General features: G+C 38.7%; 1 protein-coding gene across 6 annotated transcripts in view; it reads right to left on the bottom strand.

Annotated features, from left to right (window-relative positions):
- LOC116432885 (uncharacterized) overlaps nucleotides 1-15,873 on the bottom strand; it is a 371,135-nt gene that overhangs the window by 53,412 nt on the left and 301,850 nt on the right. For all 6 annotated transcript variants that reach the window (XR_012998157.1, XM_031990352.2, XM_031990351.2 and 3 more), the window contains exons 2-4: nucleotides 14,306-14,494; nucleotides 13,381-13,538; nucleotides 7,761-7,807 (exon numbers count right to left, since the gene is read on the bottom strand). Coding sequence is in view for 5 of the 6 variants with exons in the window: in XM_031990352.2 (XP_031846212.1) it covers nucleotides 7,761-7,807; nucleotides 13,381-13,538; nucleotides 14,306-14,494 (394 nt within the window). In the remaining variant the exon portion in view is untranslated. The remainder of the gene's footprint in view (nucleotides 1-7,760; nucleotides 7,808-13,380; nucleotides 13,539-14,305; nucleotides 14,495-15,873) is intronic.

Here is a 15,873-nt window from a genome sequence, read left to right on the forward strand (position 1 = left end):
ATTTTGCATAAGCAGTATACTTTTGTTAGGTAGGTTAGGTTAGGTAGGTAGGTTAAACCTACCCACTAAACCTACTGGGTAGGTTTAATCTACTTACCTAACCTACCTAAGTTAGTATATATATAATATGATATTTCTGTGAAAGTTATATTTCTTTTTTAATGCATGATTTCGAAAGTAATACGTTTGGAATTTTAATAATGTAACCGTTCATGGCAATTGGATACTATGTAAGTACGTGCGCGAATACTTGATTAATTCCATGAGATCGAATTTCAAAGTACCTGACGCTTGAACCCGTGAGTTCGAAAACCGGAAACTTCCTCCAAAGTGAAATTCACTGGGCATTAAGAAGTTCCGAGTTTTCTCATTTGGCGTGCTTTGTTTTACGATACTTATGTGAGATACGGCGAATATATGCTGTAAAGTGGTAAAGAATGACGTTAAAAGCATATACTCGTATCCTTTTATTACCACCATCTTCGATTGATGCGCTACTAAGAAAGTTAAGCTTATAACACTTTATCGTCCCCATTGCATTAAGGGTCACGTCTCCAGCTTCATATAAAAAGCTTAATTTTTTAGCTCTTTAAAAGTGCCCCCTACTCGCCGTTCATATTGCATGCTGGCCCCTGATGGAACGGTAGGTATTGAAACGAATAAACTTCTTTTACTGGTATTTTTATCGATGCTCCCGTAATGCTAAAACGTTAATAATAGTATCCCGCGGATAAAAATATTATCTTTTACGGTGCAGGGTTGCGAGCCGTTGATACTTTAAGGGATGGTTCCGCGTGACAAAATATGATGAATAATGATTGCAGTTACCAACGATTAAACGTCTATTTTGAGCTATAACGATGCAATAATCGCTGCGCGCGTGAGATAGGTCAGTACAAGCGCCAACAGTGGCGTAGCACGCGATAAATAATAGGGTTCTTACTCATGCACACACCATTGGCGAATGTTCAATTGTTAATCATTCGAAAACGCAGCAAAAATCACGATCTTTTAGTTTTGCTTTTCGTATTAATATCGCCAGGAAAAATTAGATTTTACAATTTCTTGCAACTTGCCGAACAGTAATTAAAATGACAGTATCTAGTTTTGGTGAAGCAATTTCTCGCCCAAGAAGTTTATCCTGTCTCTGTCAATTCTCATTCGCGTTTCATTTAGAAAGTTTACCAGAAGACAAACTTGATCTTCTTTATTGCTTTGTTAGGTAATTTAAGAGCATTCGGGATTATCATAAAATAGCCAAATTTCAATCCTTCCTTTTATGTAGTTTCGTATAGTGAAACAGGAAGTTTATGTAAACTTAACGTGTGTCATGCAAGAAAAGCTACAAGCCGAACTTGTGCATCATCTGCGTACATACCAGTCGCGAAGTAGTTCCATAAATTTATTTAACCGTGCGCGAGCACCTTCAGTAACGTTAAAACGTTGAAATTTAATTGTCGGTTCACTTGCCCGAGAAGTTTCGACCTGGAAATAGTTATTCTGAAATGTCGTTCCAATTGCAAAGGTAATTTAACATACCGCGCGCATTTTCAACGTTTAATAATATGAAAACACATTGAAATAAATCTTATAATAAAATCTAATCAAATTTTCATCGTATATTCAGTTACAGAAAGAACTCTTAATAAAGAAAATCAAATTTCCATTGAAACTTAAGATGTTTTCTTTTGTAGCTTTTAAAATCTGAAATTTTATGCCTCAATTCTCGAAATATTTTCGATAAGAACAGTAGCAATAAATAATTGTTTACATCTTGAATTGTTACTCTTCTTTATTTTTACTGTTTTAATCTGAAATATCTTGAGACTTTAAGCGTAAAGTTTCGGAATTTCAAAATATACAATAAAAACGCCTTGAGTATAAATAAAAATTCGATTTTCATTTTTTAATCGTTTACGTCTTGATTACGTCTTGACGATTAGACAACTATATGTCAGAAAGCTGTCGCAAGTTTGCACGGTAAAATACGCAAAGCATACCACACGGCGCGATATTCCCTAAAAATCCCTGATAAAACCGTGATTTACCGTATATAAAGTTCCAATAATGGTACACAGTCCGCCATAACGTGACATATTATACAAATCAATGTTTAAGTATTCCATCCAGGGCGTTCAATTAATGTTTTCCGCCGTTGTTAGGTTTGTTATTTGCGAGAAGCTTCAGTTTTTCAAGGGGGCTCGATGCGTTCCAGTTCCTCCGCCTTCTTCGGAAGTTATAACATCGACAACTAATTTCATTTATCTCGGAAAACTAATGCTTTCCCTTTTACAAATTATCCTCGCCAGTTACCTAGATAGGCCAGCGATATAAAGTCGCAACACATATTACCAAGTTCACGGAAACAAGTTAACCGAGTCTTTCGCAGTCACTTGTAGCGTCGACGGGACGGATATCCACGTCAAATGTTATTGGGAAAACAGAAAGAAGCTGCAACTCGAGTTTAAAGTTTCCACGGAGTCGAATAAGCACGTATTTACAATCATCGAAGTCTTCGTTCTACGTACAGCTCGCAACATTCTTTTACTGTAGTTTCAAACTAATTACCGTTACACGATATTTTTCAAATTAAAAATTCCGTGACAAACCGTCCCGTTTCGTCGTCGAACAAGAATTAAAAGGTATTATTAGAGACTGAGAGAAAGGTAACGAAGAGGTGAAATTTATTTCTTTGGTCTCCGATCTTTGGAAAGAATTTCTAAGACACGAGCTGTTCCAGTTTAGCGGGGCGTTTGGTGGAGTAGGCTAATGATGCCCGTAGCTTTGATCGATGACTCCTAACTGTAGAGAATCGTGGCACGTATTTCACTGCCCCTCGCGTTACGAAAAGAATTTTCTGAATAGCGTTCCGACACGCGACGCGAATAAACACCAAGTAAATTATCGGTCATCGAACAACGTGGTACATACTCATATCCTGGCCCGCGTACGTATCTCGAGACGGCCATCATGCCAATGGAAGATTAACTTACGCGTTTACAGAATTCCCGGTGAAATCACAGATTATGTATCTTTATCGGCCGTACGAGAGTAGAAATTTCGCACGCGACGCAAGTATAAAGTACATATCGACGGAAAACGGTGCAGCGCGTTCGAGCATTCGAACGACGTTCCATTCTCTCGACATAATGCAGCACCGTATTACGCTTGAGCAGCCGCGAAAGAACTTTCAATTCCTGATAGGCGATTTTATTTCCAGAAACTACCCAGCTCGAATTCTTATCTAATTCCGACACGCGAGAAGTTGTTTACTGGAATAATGGATCTGAGAATGGGGTTCGAAATTGAGATTACACATTCGTATATTTCAATTGCAAATCGTAAACTTATTTATATATCCTGGTTGTAAATTATAAACTTATTTATGTAGTTCAAATGTAAATTACAATTGTAAGTTATAAATTTCAAATTATAAACTTCCTTATATACTTGAATTGTAAACAGTACATTTCAAATCATAATTATTACATATCGTCCGTAATTGTAACAGAGAAACGTAGATTTTCGTTCTGTTCCAGCAAGCAAGTACAATTTATCACAAAGAAATTCGCGAGTATCTTGTGCGACAGCTGTATGTAGCTCCTTTCTCGAAAAAGTACATACTTCCAGGTGGGAAATGCGCAGTTCGCACCAAACGTGCGATAGTTACGATTCCAGGGTAGGTATAACAGTTGTTGGAATATGTAAGCCACGATAGTAACCCGATGTAAATGTAGTCGTACACTGTAAACGTATTCTTCCGGCGCCAGTGTTGCTGGGGAGCCGCCACGTGGATTTCAGTTAGAACAAACAGGCTTGCTCCGTCACAGTTGACACCAAGCAAACAACCCGGGCGAATGTGTTTGTGCATTCTGGTAAGCCTCACGAATTTTAGGTTAGATCTGCACGAGGATTCGGTAGTTAGCTATGCGCTGACAACAAACGTTAAGGGTTCAAACAGTTCGACCACAATGCCCCTTACTTTGTATTACCATTGGGTGTGCGGCGTTTAAGACACTCTTGATTGGACATCTTGACGACATGTCACCGTGTCGATGTGAAATCTCAATTAATCCTATGTTTTACTCGAAAGTTTTTCACTAGAAATGAAACAAAGCTATTTTATTTGAATACTTCATATAATTGCATTATACTGTTAAAAAAATCAGCTTTTCAAACTCTGGCGCGTAGGTAAAAGAGCGAGCGTGTGGACGTAGCAATAGCCGATCACGTTCGTCCTGTTAGAACAATATTCGTTTTCGTCTAACCTTTCCGTTTTTGTACAGACTCATATAACTAAAGAGACTTATTTTAAATTGTTATAACTTTATACATGTTATTATTCTATATATATAAAGATCAATATCATATATAAGTCTTTATAATTTTTCTATATCACAGCATGTGGCGATTGAAAGTGACGTCTCGAGTGCACAGAATTGAACCCTCAACTCATTTGCACCACACGACAAAATGAACAATATTCCACTTTAAAGTGTTCTTTTATTATATTTAATAAATGATCGTACAAATGAATTTTTAAAACTTCGTTACTAAATTACAAGTCATAGCGCGAGAACTACCTACGTATATTTTTTAAACGAGGCTCTTTGCTCGCAGCAAACACAATATTTACGTTGACGGTAATACAGAGTGTTTAGATTAATCTTTATAACCCAGGATAAAGCGCAACGGTTACGAATAATATCGGATAATTACGAGCGGCGCCGTAAATAGCGCTGCACCGCGAAATATGAAAAACCGAATAAAATGAAACACAAGGGGATGTATAAAGAGGCGTTTGATTTTATTTAGCAAGCCGCTCTAGTGGCAGAAATAAAAAGGAGAAAGCTCGGGAACGCCGGCCGAGCAAAGAAAAGATAGTCGTTAAAGATACATATGTCTGTGGAGTGTACTAGATGGGGCTAGCCTCAATTATGCATTCATAACGTTGGAAAGAGCGAGGCCGACGGGGTGAGGATAGCGGATGTAGTGAATGGAAATGAAATATCAAAGCTAACCCCTTTGGCCAGCGTGCCAAACGCCCCTCCAATATGGGATCTAAAGTGTTTTTCGATATCTTGAAAAATTCCAATGGCACCGCGCGTCCTTTCTTCGTGATCTTATTTGCCGTTCTCGACGTCTATCTTCGACATAACTACGTTCCAGGGCTTCTCTACTTTATCACTGCACCCGTGGAAATCGAGCGTGGATTCGAGTGCTTTCCTAGAATTCTACTCGAATGACGGTGCATTTCCTTCCATTTTCTTTTGAATCGTCGGAACCCGCGTTTTATCATCGCGGTGAAACATTGGCGAACACAGAAGTTAAATATTAGCACGAGCAAATAAGGGGAAGCGTTAGTAACTCTCAATCGACGCCGAATTAATATGATCCGATACAATAATTATCGTATTATGATTACAGGAAACAAATCTCGGAAACATTTCCCATTTTCGACGATTCGAATACGCGTATTCACGCAAAAACGAATTAACATACAGCAACAGGAACGGCCAACAAATTCCAATTTTTAATATGCAATTCGATCAGAATATTCCATCTAGTATAATCGAATCCTCGACGTTCAACCGCGCGGATGTAAAAAGAGTTGTTCTTTTGTAATTTATAATTTCCAAACCACGTCGTGAAATATATTTTCCACTTCTACCTTTAGTTCGAGGATAACTGTCATCATTGCAGAAATAACAATAGTCGATAAAAAGAAAAAAAGCTGTCCGATCCAAAATCGTAGTCCCGTGTAAGAAGTAACAACACACCAGACCAGCTCGTGTCACAAACCAGTTGTTAACAAGTTCCAACAGAGCACTTGTCCCTTTGTCCGACCCTTATGTCCAATTCAGGTCTAGCCTTATGAACACATACTCTATAGCTGACTTTATCCTCGTGTATCGCGGACGGATAAGGTATAGAATATCATTGTGGCTCGGGCTACGGAATCTGGATATATGTAAAGGCAGCTGCGCCGCATATAATGCAGTTGATCCTTTTCGCTGACTGGAAGGATCCGAAGCCGCGTCAGTGAAGTCTGCATAAGGACGTGGCCATCGCAAATGACGGCACGCACGAACATGGCGACCACGCCGCTCTATTGTTGCACCATTTATGTGTGCGCCGGATGATTCATAGAAGCATGTCCATACTTTAAATAGTGAATTTACACATGAAACTCTAACGTGTGTTAATATAATATGCAAACTCGATTTCCTTGAAAGTGAAGCTTCGGATAAAGAAATTTTACAATTCTTTATTCATTCATTTCTTCAACGGTGGGATTACTACCGTTTGCCTGGTGCCAACCGCCTCTGGATCTTTTTCTTCCTTAGAATAACGTTGGATTTACATTAACTCAGTCGCTGGATTAAATGAAATTTATTCCAGTGGTTTCACTGAAAATTGGCCGATGCTTATTTATCTATATTCCAGATTTTCTTGGAACACTGGGTCGGACTGTTCGCATCGTTTAGACGTTGAATTGGAAAAGCAAATTTTTAATCTAGTCGCTGGATTGGTTTAATTACTGAAATAACAACAGTATACTAGGACGAAAATATTGAAATCTTTCGAATTATAATCCAGCGTGAGATTGGAGTACTCGGCTAATCTAAATGCAGCATTAGGTTTGGCGTTACCACTGTGTTTACTGAAGGTGTCAAAAGACAGTTTTCAAAATTTTATATGAAAATTATTTTCTAAGTATAATTATTTTTTATCCATCCTGATTTTTCGACTTTTTTAATTATTTATTAGATTATTTCCATTTAATGAAGCTAATTAAATGAACTTTTGGTAAAAATAAGTATACACAAAATAACGGTAAATTTTATTCATATTTGGCCAGATTTCTATTTTCTTTGTCTATCCCCGTATTCCGTGGCCACTTAACGCGCCGCAGATGTCCATAGCGTGGCTTACAATGGCGCGGGCATTAATAATGTGATACGAATTACGGTGTTGTATGCGCCGGCCGAACATCGCAATGCAAATTGAAAGGCTTGAGTGGAAGGGGAGGAACTTTTCAGAGCAACCGATTTAACGAGGCCCGGGATGGCGGTTGTTTTCATTTAGAAGGGGAAATTAGTGGAACGTACGAATATATTCGTAGGTGTTTCCGGAACGGCGAACATCGATTATTCGAGAACAGTTATTTTTTCACTCTCGAGGTTCTCCCGTGAATTTTCGACGTCAAAATTTCGATTCGTTAAAAACGAACGTTCTTTCCTCTTTTTAACTGTTCATTACGGTATTTCGTTAAAAAATGAAAAGTTACGGTACCTAGGTACAGGATTTGGAGATTCGTAAATTAATTTATCGATAATCGTTAAAGATCGATGACAAGTACGGAGTAATAAAACGTGTAGAGGGCAAATAAAAATTTGATACGGAGTACATCCCTGCAGAAGGATGATATCCTATAAAAAATGGCTGAGAAAGTAAGGGGAAGCGTATAGAAAAATGGCGTTCCTTTTTCTTTATCTCAAATCCGGGACCATTTCCCTTAACCAGATCATCTTTCCTGGGACATTTTGTATAAAGAAAAATTGGACAAGGGATATACACCGAAAGAAAAGCTTGAAGTTAATGTAATAATGAAAAAAGTGGGCGAAAGAGAAATGCGCTGCTTCATATGTGAATAACGAGATGCTTATAGAAATACTGATTTGCTAAAAGATTTTATCCAATCTTTTCCAACTTTTAAACGTTTAATGAATATATATGATATTCGTGTAGCGACTTACCATTGGGTGGGAACTCGTAAAAGAACGCCGATCTCGGACTTAGGCAACTGGAACATTGAAAAAAATCTAATTACAATGGAAATACATCATAGATTGATCGGACACTACAGCAATAATATATTTCGTTACGATCTTGTAACAAACCATAATCATATTTTTATATTAACGAAATATAAGTTTCTCAAAGAATATTTATAATACTACAAGTTTTTCGAAATTTTCAACGCAAAGATCGATTTTCATTTGAAACTCAATTCTTCGAATACTTTAATTTTCGAGTCCACGTACATACCTGTAATTAACAGATCAACGAACAACGAACGATTCATTCGAAGAAGCACGTCTCGATCAATTAAACTGGTACCTTTAGCGTGAAAGTGTACTTACACCCTTCGATTCTCCGACAATCAAGTCAAGAACCACCCTAACCTCAATCCGGTGAGCGGCGCGCAAAACCGTAAACAAATACTTGTCCCGGTGGCCACAGAAACATTGGAGCTAACAATCGTATTTTCTTAACGCGCTGTATTTATTCTGGAAACCGAATGACCCTCTGCAGTAATGGAGATCACGATTGTATTCGTCTTCGGTGTCACCGAGTTTAAGCAATTCGCAAAATAAAGAACTATCAGATCACAAATCTAAAGTTTTACGATTTTCTATAAACGTTTAGCAAATTAACCTTTCAAGCAACCTTTATTATTATCTCCATTATCGCACGGCCAAAACAAAGTTTCGCCATTTCATCGTACTAAACGCAATAACAAAGAAACTCGTTTCAAATACAAAACATTAAAAACCAATTAAGCCATTCACTAGCAGCTACGAGATATCTCGCAGTAAGCGTGTGTACCGAAACTTCCGGCTACGAGATCCGATCTCGTGGATAGTTTGCGCTACAAGTTTACATTGTTTGCTATTGATCTCAGCGCCCTGGGCAAGACGCTGAAAATTTGCCTTGCGGTGAATGGGTTAAGCGCATCAACGATGAAACGTGACAAAACTCGAAAACAATAGCTGACCGATTCGACCAACGAACGACTCAATTTTCGTATTTTGCGAGTCGTCCAAAGTCGTCGAAACCAGCTTTAACAGGAATACTACGTAGCGCGCGTACAAGGGTTTCCGGGAGGGGCGAGGGTCGAGTCCGTCGAGACTAATCGTCTTATTGGTTTGACTCGAACTCGGACCCCGTTCCATCGATCGTGGAGTGCGGGGGCGAGATCCTGGGCGCATGGCCTCGCGCCGTGGAAGTACGGTTCGCCGTGCGGGCTCGTCGGTTGGTTCACATGCCAGGGAATCGGTAATAGGCGGCGACGTATCATCCACGTATCCCGATACACCGTTCTGTAATACTAACTGCATACTAATAGCGGTCTTTGACGAAAAGCTAACATCTCAACAGGCAAACCACGTTGCAATTCCGACCGGAGACCCCCATCGCTTCTGTCCGGACCCTCTCGACGCTTCCTCTGACCCGTCCGGCCTCTCTCTTTGGCCGCGCCGGCGAGAGATGATTGCCTCGAGTGGGCTCCCGTGCCCGAATAGATTCGTAATTGTTCCACCGGTTACGTGCAAACGAACAATGTCCGTTATACCGGCCAAGCGAAGTCTCTCGCTATTAGCCCGATCGTTTATTCGACGGCACTGGCACGCGAATCGCCGATGAATCGGACTCTGGCCCGTGATCAATTTCACCGTACAAATGACTTTCAAATGAGCGATCGACCAGGATTGGTTAGCTTGAACGGTGTCCATGATAAACCCAGTTTCTTTGATCGCGATGCTCTGTTTCGCCCCGTGGCGATCAGTTTCTTTAATGCATTGAATGCCGCACGACTTGATAGAGTAAAATACACAAAATGGCAAAAATATAATGTTAAATCGTTTGATTGAATTATAGTATTATTATTGCAAGTTCATCTAGCTGAATGTCACCGAATTAGGCAGCATTATATATAATATAGAAATGTTTTCAAATAATTATCGTTCAACTGGGTGAACTATAGTAATTGGATTTGGTTGGGGGTCACCGGTTAACTCTTTAACCTACAATATCGTGTCAGACTTGCGACGAAAATTTTAAACTGCATTTGACAGAAATAAGTGTTATTTACTTTTTTTTAAATCTGAATTAACCATTACTGTTATCAATCGTTAACCTATTGAGTAAACATAGTCATGGAATCAGCGTGGAATGAGTCATCAGAGTTTCTTCATTTCCTAGTAGATTATTAACGATAAGGTAGATGTATTGATCATAGTTATGTGAGAAATAAATCATAGCCCAAGTGGTTAACCTTTCGCATTGGTCACTTCTTTTCTACGCTTTGCAGTGGTCTAGAGTGTATAATTTGGAAGGAAAAAGAGGGCAAGAATACTGTAGGCATCGCTAGATTTTTTGATTTCTGGTATTAAATTAATCGATTACCAATAGCGGAAATGGTAACTACATTTGATTTCGATTACACTCAATTCAGAACACAAACGTAGGAAATAGTATTGTGATCAGTAAAAAGAGGATTCGAAAATATTTTCTAGATTAGTGTGCATCGTTTTCTCGTCAACGAAAGGAAATCCCCTATCGCGATTGGCGGGAAGGCAAATATTATTTCTCTGATGATACGGATTAATGTTTACATTAAAAAAAATCAGTTTGAAGTCGTCATTACGAGTTCGATTTGATATTGCAAGGCGAAGAGATTGAGAAACTATTTGGCCGGGGGCAAGTTGATTTCTTTGAACGCGTTATTTAACTACGATCCTCCGTAAACAACTTGAAGCAAGAATTTTTCCATCTTGTCGCGCGGTGTTCGCAACAATTTCTCCTTGGGAAATATTTATTAATAAAACGGCCGAGTTTTCGGCTGAGAATTCCTCGTCGGATTAATTTTCATTCCACTAGGTTGTTACCGGGTTACGAAATTCGACTGGTCTAAATCGTTCGGAACGAAACGCGTTCCGCGATTATCCGTTCCCGCGTGAGAAGATAATCCACGCGGAAAACGTTGAAGGCTTTCTCGTATCAAAAAATTTCATGTTAATTCTTTCATTTCTAATTAAGAACTACTCCCTCAGAAGTTTATTTTAAATTCCAATTTAATTAAAAACCGTCCGTCGTTTCTTTTTCTCTAGAATGACTCGGATCCTCCGTATGTACAGAGTGTCCGGCAAACCGTGTAAATGCAAATGCTCGAAAAGCCGATAGACACGGTGACTTCGTCAGTTGAAATCGTCCGCGGCACGATAGCTTACATTTTTTCCGACTCACGGAAACGTTTTGGCCGCGGCGGCGCGACGCTTTAGCGCACGTGTATTAATATGAAAGTTCATTTAGCGAACAGCGCCGGAAACGCTCGTCTTTTCGATCCGCGGAAGCGTCCGGCCGTATGATCACAGGAATAGAAACGAACGTGGTATCCGTACCCCGGGCTGCCGCATTAACTTGATTCGAGTATAATCACGCGCGGCGCATTATTTCCGCCGAATGAATTCGAAATCGCGGCGTCCCCGACGTTTCTGCGTCAAAACGATCCCATCGCTAATCAAATTTTTATATTTCTTTCTTTCCGTTGGATACGATTGATCGAGTTAACTCACATTCGCTGGAATGACAGATACGTTTAATGATTATCGACATCGCGGATGTCTACGCGAATGTACAGATTTATAGAACGATTTAATGGAACGAAACATAACACCGGTTTCACGGAATCCGTCAATTTGACAGATGTTAAATTAATTTTATTGTAAGCAAACTTGTAGTAATTTTATATTGAAATTTTAGACTGAATTTCGAGCATTATTTCGTAAAAGTTTAAGTCAAGTTTGATGGATGCAACCTTAGTAAAGGTAAATGAATAATTTACAAGAAACAGAGGAGCATGACGTTTTTAATTATAACAGTGTTCACTTTAAAACATAACAGTCGATAACAGAAAAATAATATTTAATTTGAAGTCGAGAGAATTAAGGGACGTTTGTTTTTAAGCATTAATTTCTGTGTATGATCTCCTCGCGTGGAAAAGAATTAAAATTATTTTTTGATCAAATGTCAGAAACCTGGTTTTTAGATACTCAGCTAATGTATCGAATTGTTCTTGATTGCACGGATTTTGTTTGTATTCTATATTTGTCAGAATATTAATAAAAACCAGTGTATCATTGGTAGAAATGTTTACCGTCGAAATTGCGCGCCGTTGAAAATGCATCAATTTCACTTCCGTAACAGGTTTAGTATCCGAGCGCGACCATTCCTCGTTGAGATCTATCTTAATCTATTGCGATAACGAATGATGCCGTAAATAAAAATATACGTTTGGGTGATACCGCCGAGCAGAAGTGGTTCGCGACAGAAAATCCCATTTTCTCGTCGAGCGGCGTGCACCAATTCCGATGCTAAATATTATCGAGGTTTATGCTACGTTCATTGTCCATTAAAGTTGGATCATGGTCCGAGTACTTCGACAAAAACGTCTACGTCACGTTGATTAAATGAAAACACGCGATAAACCGAGAAACACTCGTTTCGGAATAATATTCTGACTGGTTTTATTCTTGTTACTGTTTATTATTTAGTAGTAAAAAAAACACGTAAATATATATTTTATAGGTATCTAACAAGCATTTGTTATTTATCGAACATTACAGAAACATTCTTTTGTTTTGTTTTTGGTAAAATTAGGTAAGTTTGTTGTATGAATAATTACGATTAACTTTAAACAAGTAAATATAAATATATAAACTAATATTCGAACTATTAATAAATCAATTCAGTAACTGCAAATATAATAATATTATAATGCAATATACTAATATTATGCTTTTTAATACGAGAAAAATTGTTTCTCGGCTTGGTTTTGAACCTGAAAATTGTTTCTCGGCTTGGTTTTGAACTTGAAAATTGATTTTCAGCTGCACGACACATAAAGTCGATTTATTTTCTCCAAGCTCAAAATAAATTTTCATTAAGTCGACGAGTTTAAAAACGTAACGCGTTACAAATCCTATACAAATGTACCCGTGCGAACGATGAATGGTCGTTAATAAATTTTCTGCTCAATTATTTTAATTACGGGGGGATTAAAACGACACGTGGTTTAATAATAAAGGTGTTGATATTGCATTCAAAGAGCGCATTAAAGGCGATTGTAATGGATGTGCAATCGTGGATTGCGTCATTGACCGTGTGACAAACGGGCGTCACGTATTTGTGCGCACAACCGTGAACAATTAACACACACAACCTATTCGTCACTCGGACACGCCTATAGCGACACTAATCAATTGGACGACGATCGTCTGATCTGTAATGGTGTGATAACGAGGCGGAACATGTGACACATCGACCGATCAAAGTACTGAAATTCGACGATACGATTTTTCTAAATGAAACCATCGATAAAATAACATATTCTCTTAATGATTAAAACTGTATTACACTTCCTTATATTCCAGTTATTATAAAAACGTTAATTCGAACGAACACATTAATTTGCTACGTAAAGTCGGCAATTGCTTTTGGCCCATGAAAATACAATACCCAAAAGCGACAACGCGAATCAAAATGTCTCCAAATGGAAATAATATCTGTGTCATGTAATTAAAAGAGATTTTTTACCTTTGATAAGGCTGTTGATGTCCGCCAGGTGCTATCGTGGTGTTTTGTGCGGCAAGAGCGAGCTTCTGTTGTCGATGCTGAAGCATTTGCCTGCTGAATACTCCATACCCAAAACCATAGATTTCATCCTCTTCTTTGTCGCTGAGACAGCTCGAGGGCTATGCGAAACAAAAAATAGGAGATACTTTCTTTTATCATGTTAGTTTTCTATTTGCTACTGAGAACACGAATTTCCCCTTGCGTGGCATTAAAGACCATCTTTTTGGAAAAGAGAAATTGCTATTTATTATATTTGGAATAAAATTAATCTTGCAACTTTTCATTGCGCATATTTTACAACTGCAGAAAGACGTTGTTTCATTTTACTGGTTACTTGAAGTTCAAAAGCGCATCGCGATATTATAAAACACGTTTATAAAAATGAATCGAAGCGAAAAACAAAATATTTTAACACAAGAACTTCACCGTACATTATACTTCAACGTTTGGAAATCGATTATTCTTATTTCATTGGCGATTACCGAGTACAGAAAGATATTAGAAGGAAATTCAACAAACTCGCAACCATTTAACGTTACGTTCCAGAAATTACGAACGCGTAAATTAGGGTGCCGAATGAAATGTTTAAGGCATTCAAGTCAAACGAAAACGTATTCCTCGACTCTCGAAGAATGCATACGGAAAAACTCGTGATCTGATTAAACGGTCGTCGCAATTTTCGTGGCGAGAGCCAGTTCTCTGAGCGCACGGGTGGCAAAAGCAGAACAGAGGGAACATGTAAAATCGGCGCAATTATGTAATGTATGTACCAAAGAATTCTGACGGAGTTAACGAACAAAGGAGAAGAATAAAGTAGAGTCGCAACGATAAATAGAGAGAGGAGAATGAAATGCGACGGCGGTCGGAGAGAGACAGATTCACTCACCGAGTATTTTCCAGGCACGTAAATGGGCTGTGAATGACTGGTGGTGAGTTGAGTGTTGGGCATTCTGGGGGAAGGATTTGTTTCACGGCGGCGTAGTTCCTCGAGTGGCTCCAGGACGTCTCCGTAATGTGTTCTGAAGAGGTCTGCATATCTTGAAGCAAGCCCCTCTAAGTAACCCCTCTCACCTTCCTGGAACAGCCATTTGAAAAAAAACGAAATGTCAGGGGTGCCTCTACGCGTACAGATACCTGGTTACTAGTTAACTACTTTTATTATCGCTATTGCTACGAATGTTAGAAAATAGAAAAACTGCGCGGTGCAGTAGTCACCGGACAGCGGATCTTTATGTAAATTCGAATTTTTGAGAATATAATTAGAAAAATAATAGATAATGGTTTTTTTTAAAATGAATGTTATAAAAAGTAACTTTGAATAATTTTATATGTATTTTTTATTTGATTTTGTGTTTCCTCGTAAGTACATAAAAATCCGCTTTCTAGTGATCATCATTAAATATTCTTAAATATGCACCCTTCAATCGAGCATTTTCAACAATTTATTTTATATTTGTTTCTTGACGAATTAATTTATCAATGGAATCACGGAAATTAGAAACCGAAGAAATAGAAATGTCTAGGTTATCGATATAAAAATATTAATCTTGATGATTCTTTCGAAAAATCTTTCCCCCCCATCGCTCGAAAAGTAGAGGAGCAATCTTAAGATCCTCCTAAATTCTGTAAGATCGATGAACTCTTAAGAAATTACTCTAAACAGTTGTAGTTAGTATTTTATTCTAGTTCAAAATCAAATTTGCCGCTAACAATTAAAACTGTTTGTGAAATTATCGTGGCCAAAGAACTTTGCAGCAGCTTTACGCGTACCATTTGAATTTCCAGTGAAACGGTCAAAATCGTCCGACTTTCCGCCGGTTAAATCGGTTCGGTTTATGAATTTATTTTCCTCCTCAGCCAGAAACCGGCGAGCCATTGGCGCACCGTGTGCAGACGTGTACGTGCACCCTTTGACAAGATTGCACGGCTACGCGAGTATATTAAGAAGAGACGGGTAAACGTCAAAGAACGAGGAAAACAAGAAGAAGAAGAAGAAGAAGAAGAAGAAGAAGGAGAAGAAGAAGAAGAAGAAGAAAAAGAAGAGGAAGCAGCAGCAGCAGTAGCAGCAGAAAGAGAAGAGAAAAAAAACAAGAAGTGGAAGAGAAGCGGAGGAGATCGGCGCGCGGCGTTGGCGGAAGTCACATTAATATTTCAGAATTCCACTTTTGCTGGTTCTCGATTCGGCTTGGTACCGTCCGTGAAGGGACTACGTTCTCCTCTTCGCTTTTTTTTCCTCTTCTTCCTCTTTCAAGCTTTAAGAAAGCGAGAAGAGGGATTCAGATAGGTAGGAAGAGGCGAGGAAGAATACTTTGTCTGGCTTGAGTCTGCTTTTATTTACACTATGAGCGTCGCCTTTCACCTAGCCGCCATCGCTGTCTACCCCGCGGGGAATCGTATTTTTTGTGGATCTGAATCACGTTTATTATGCGTCCAATTACATCAGAAACTCAATTG

This window comes from Nomia melanderi, chromosome 3 (assembly GCF_051020985.1).
Source record: "Nomia melanderi isolate GNS246 chromosome 3, iyNomMela1, whole genome shotgun sequence".
Taxonomy (NCBI): domain Eukaryota; kingdom Metazoa; phylum Arthropoda; class Insecta; order Hymenoptera; family Halictidae; genus Nomia; species Nomia melanderi.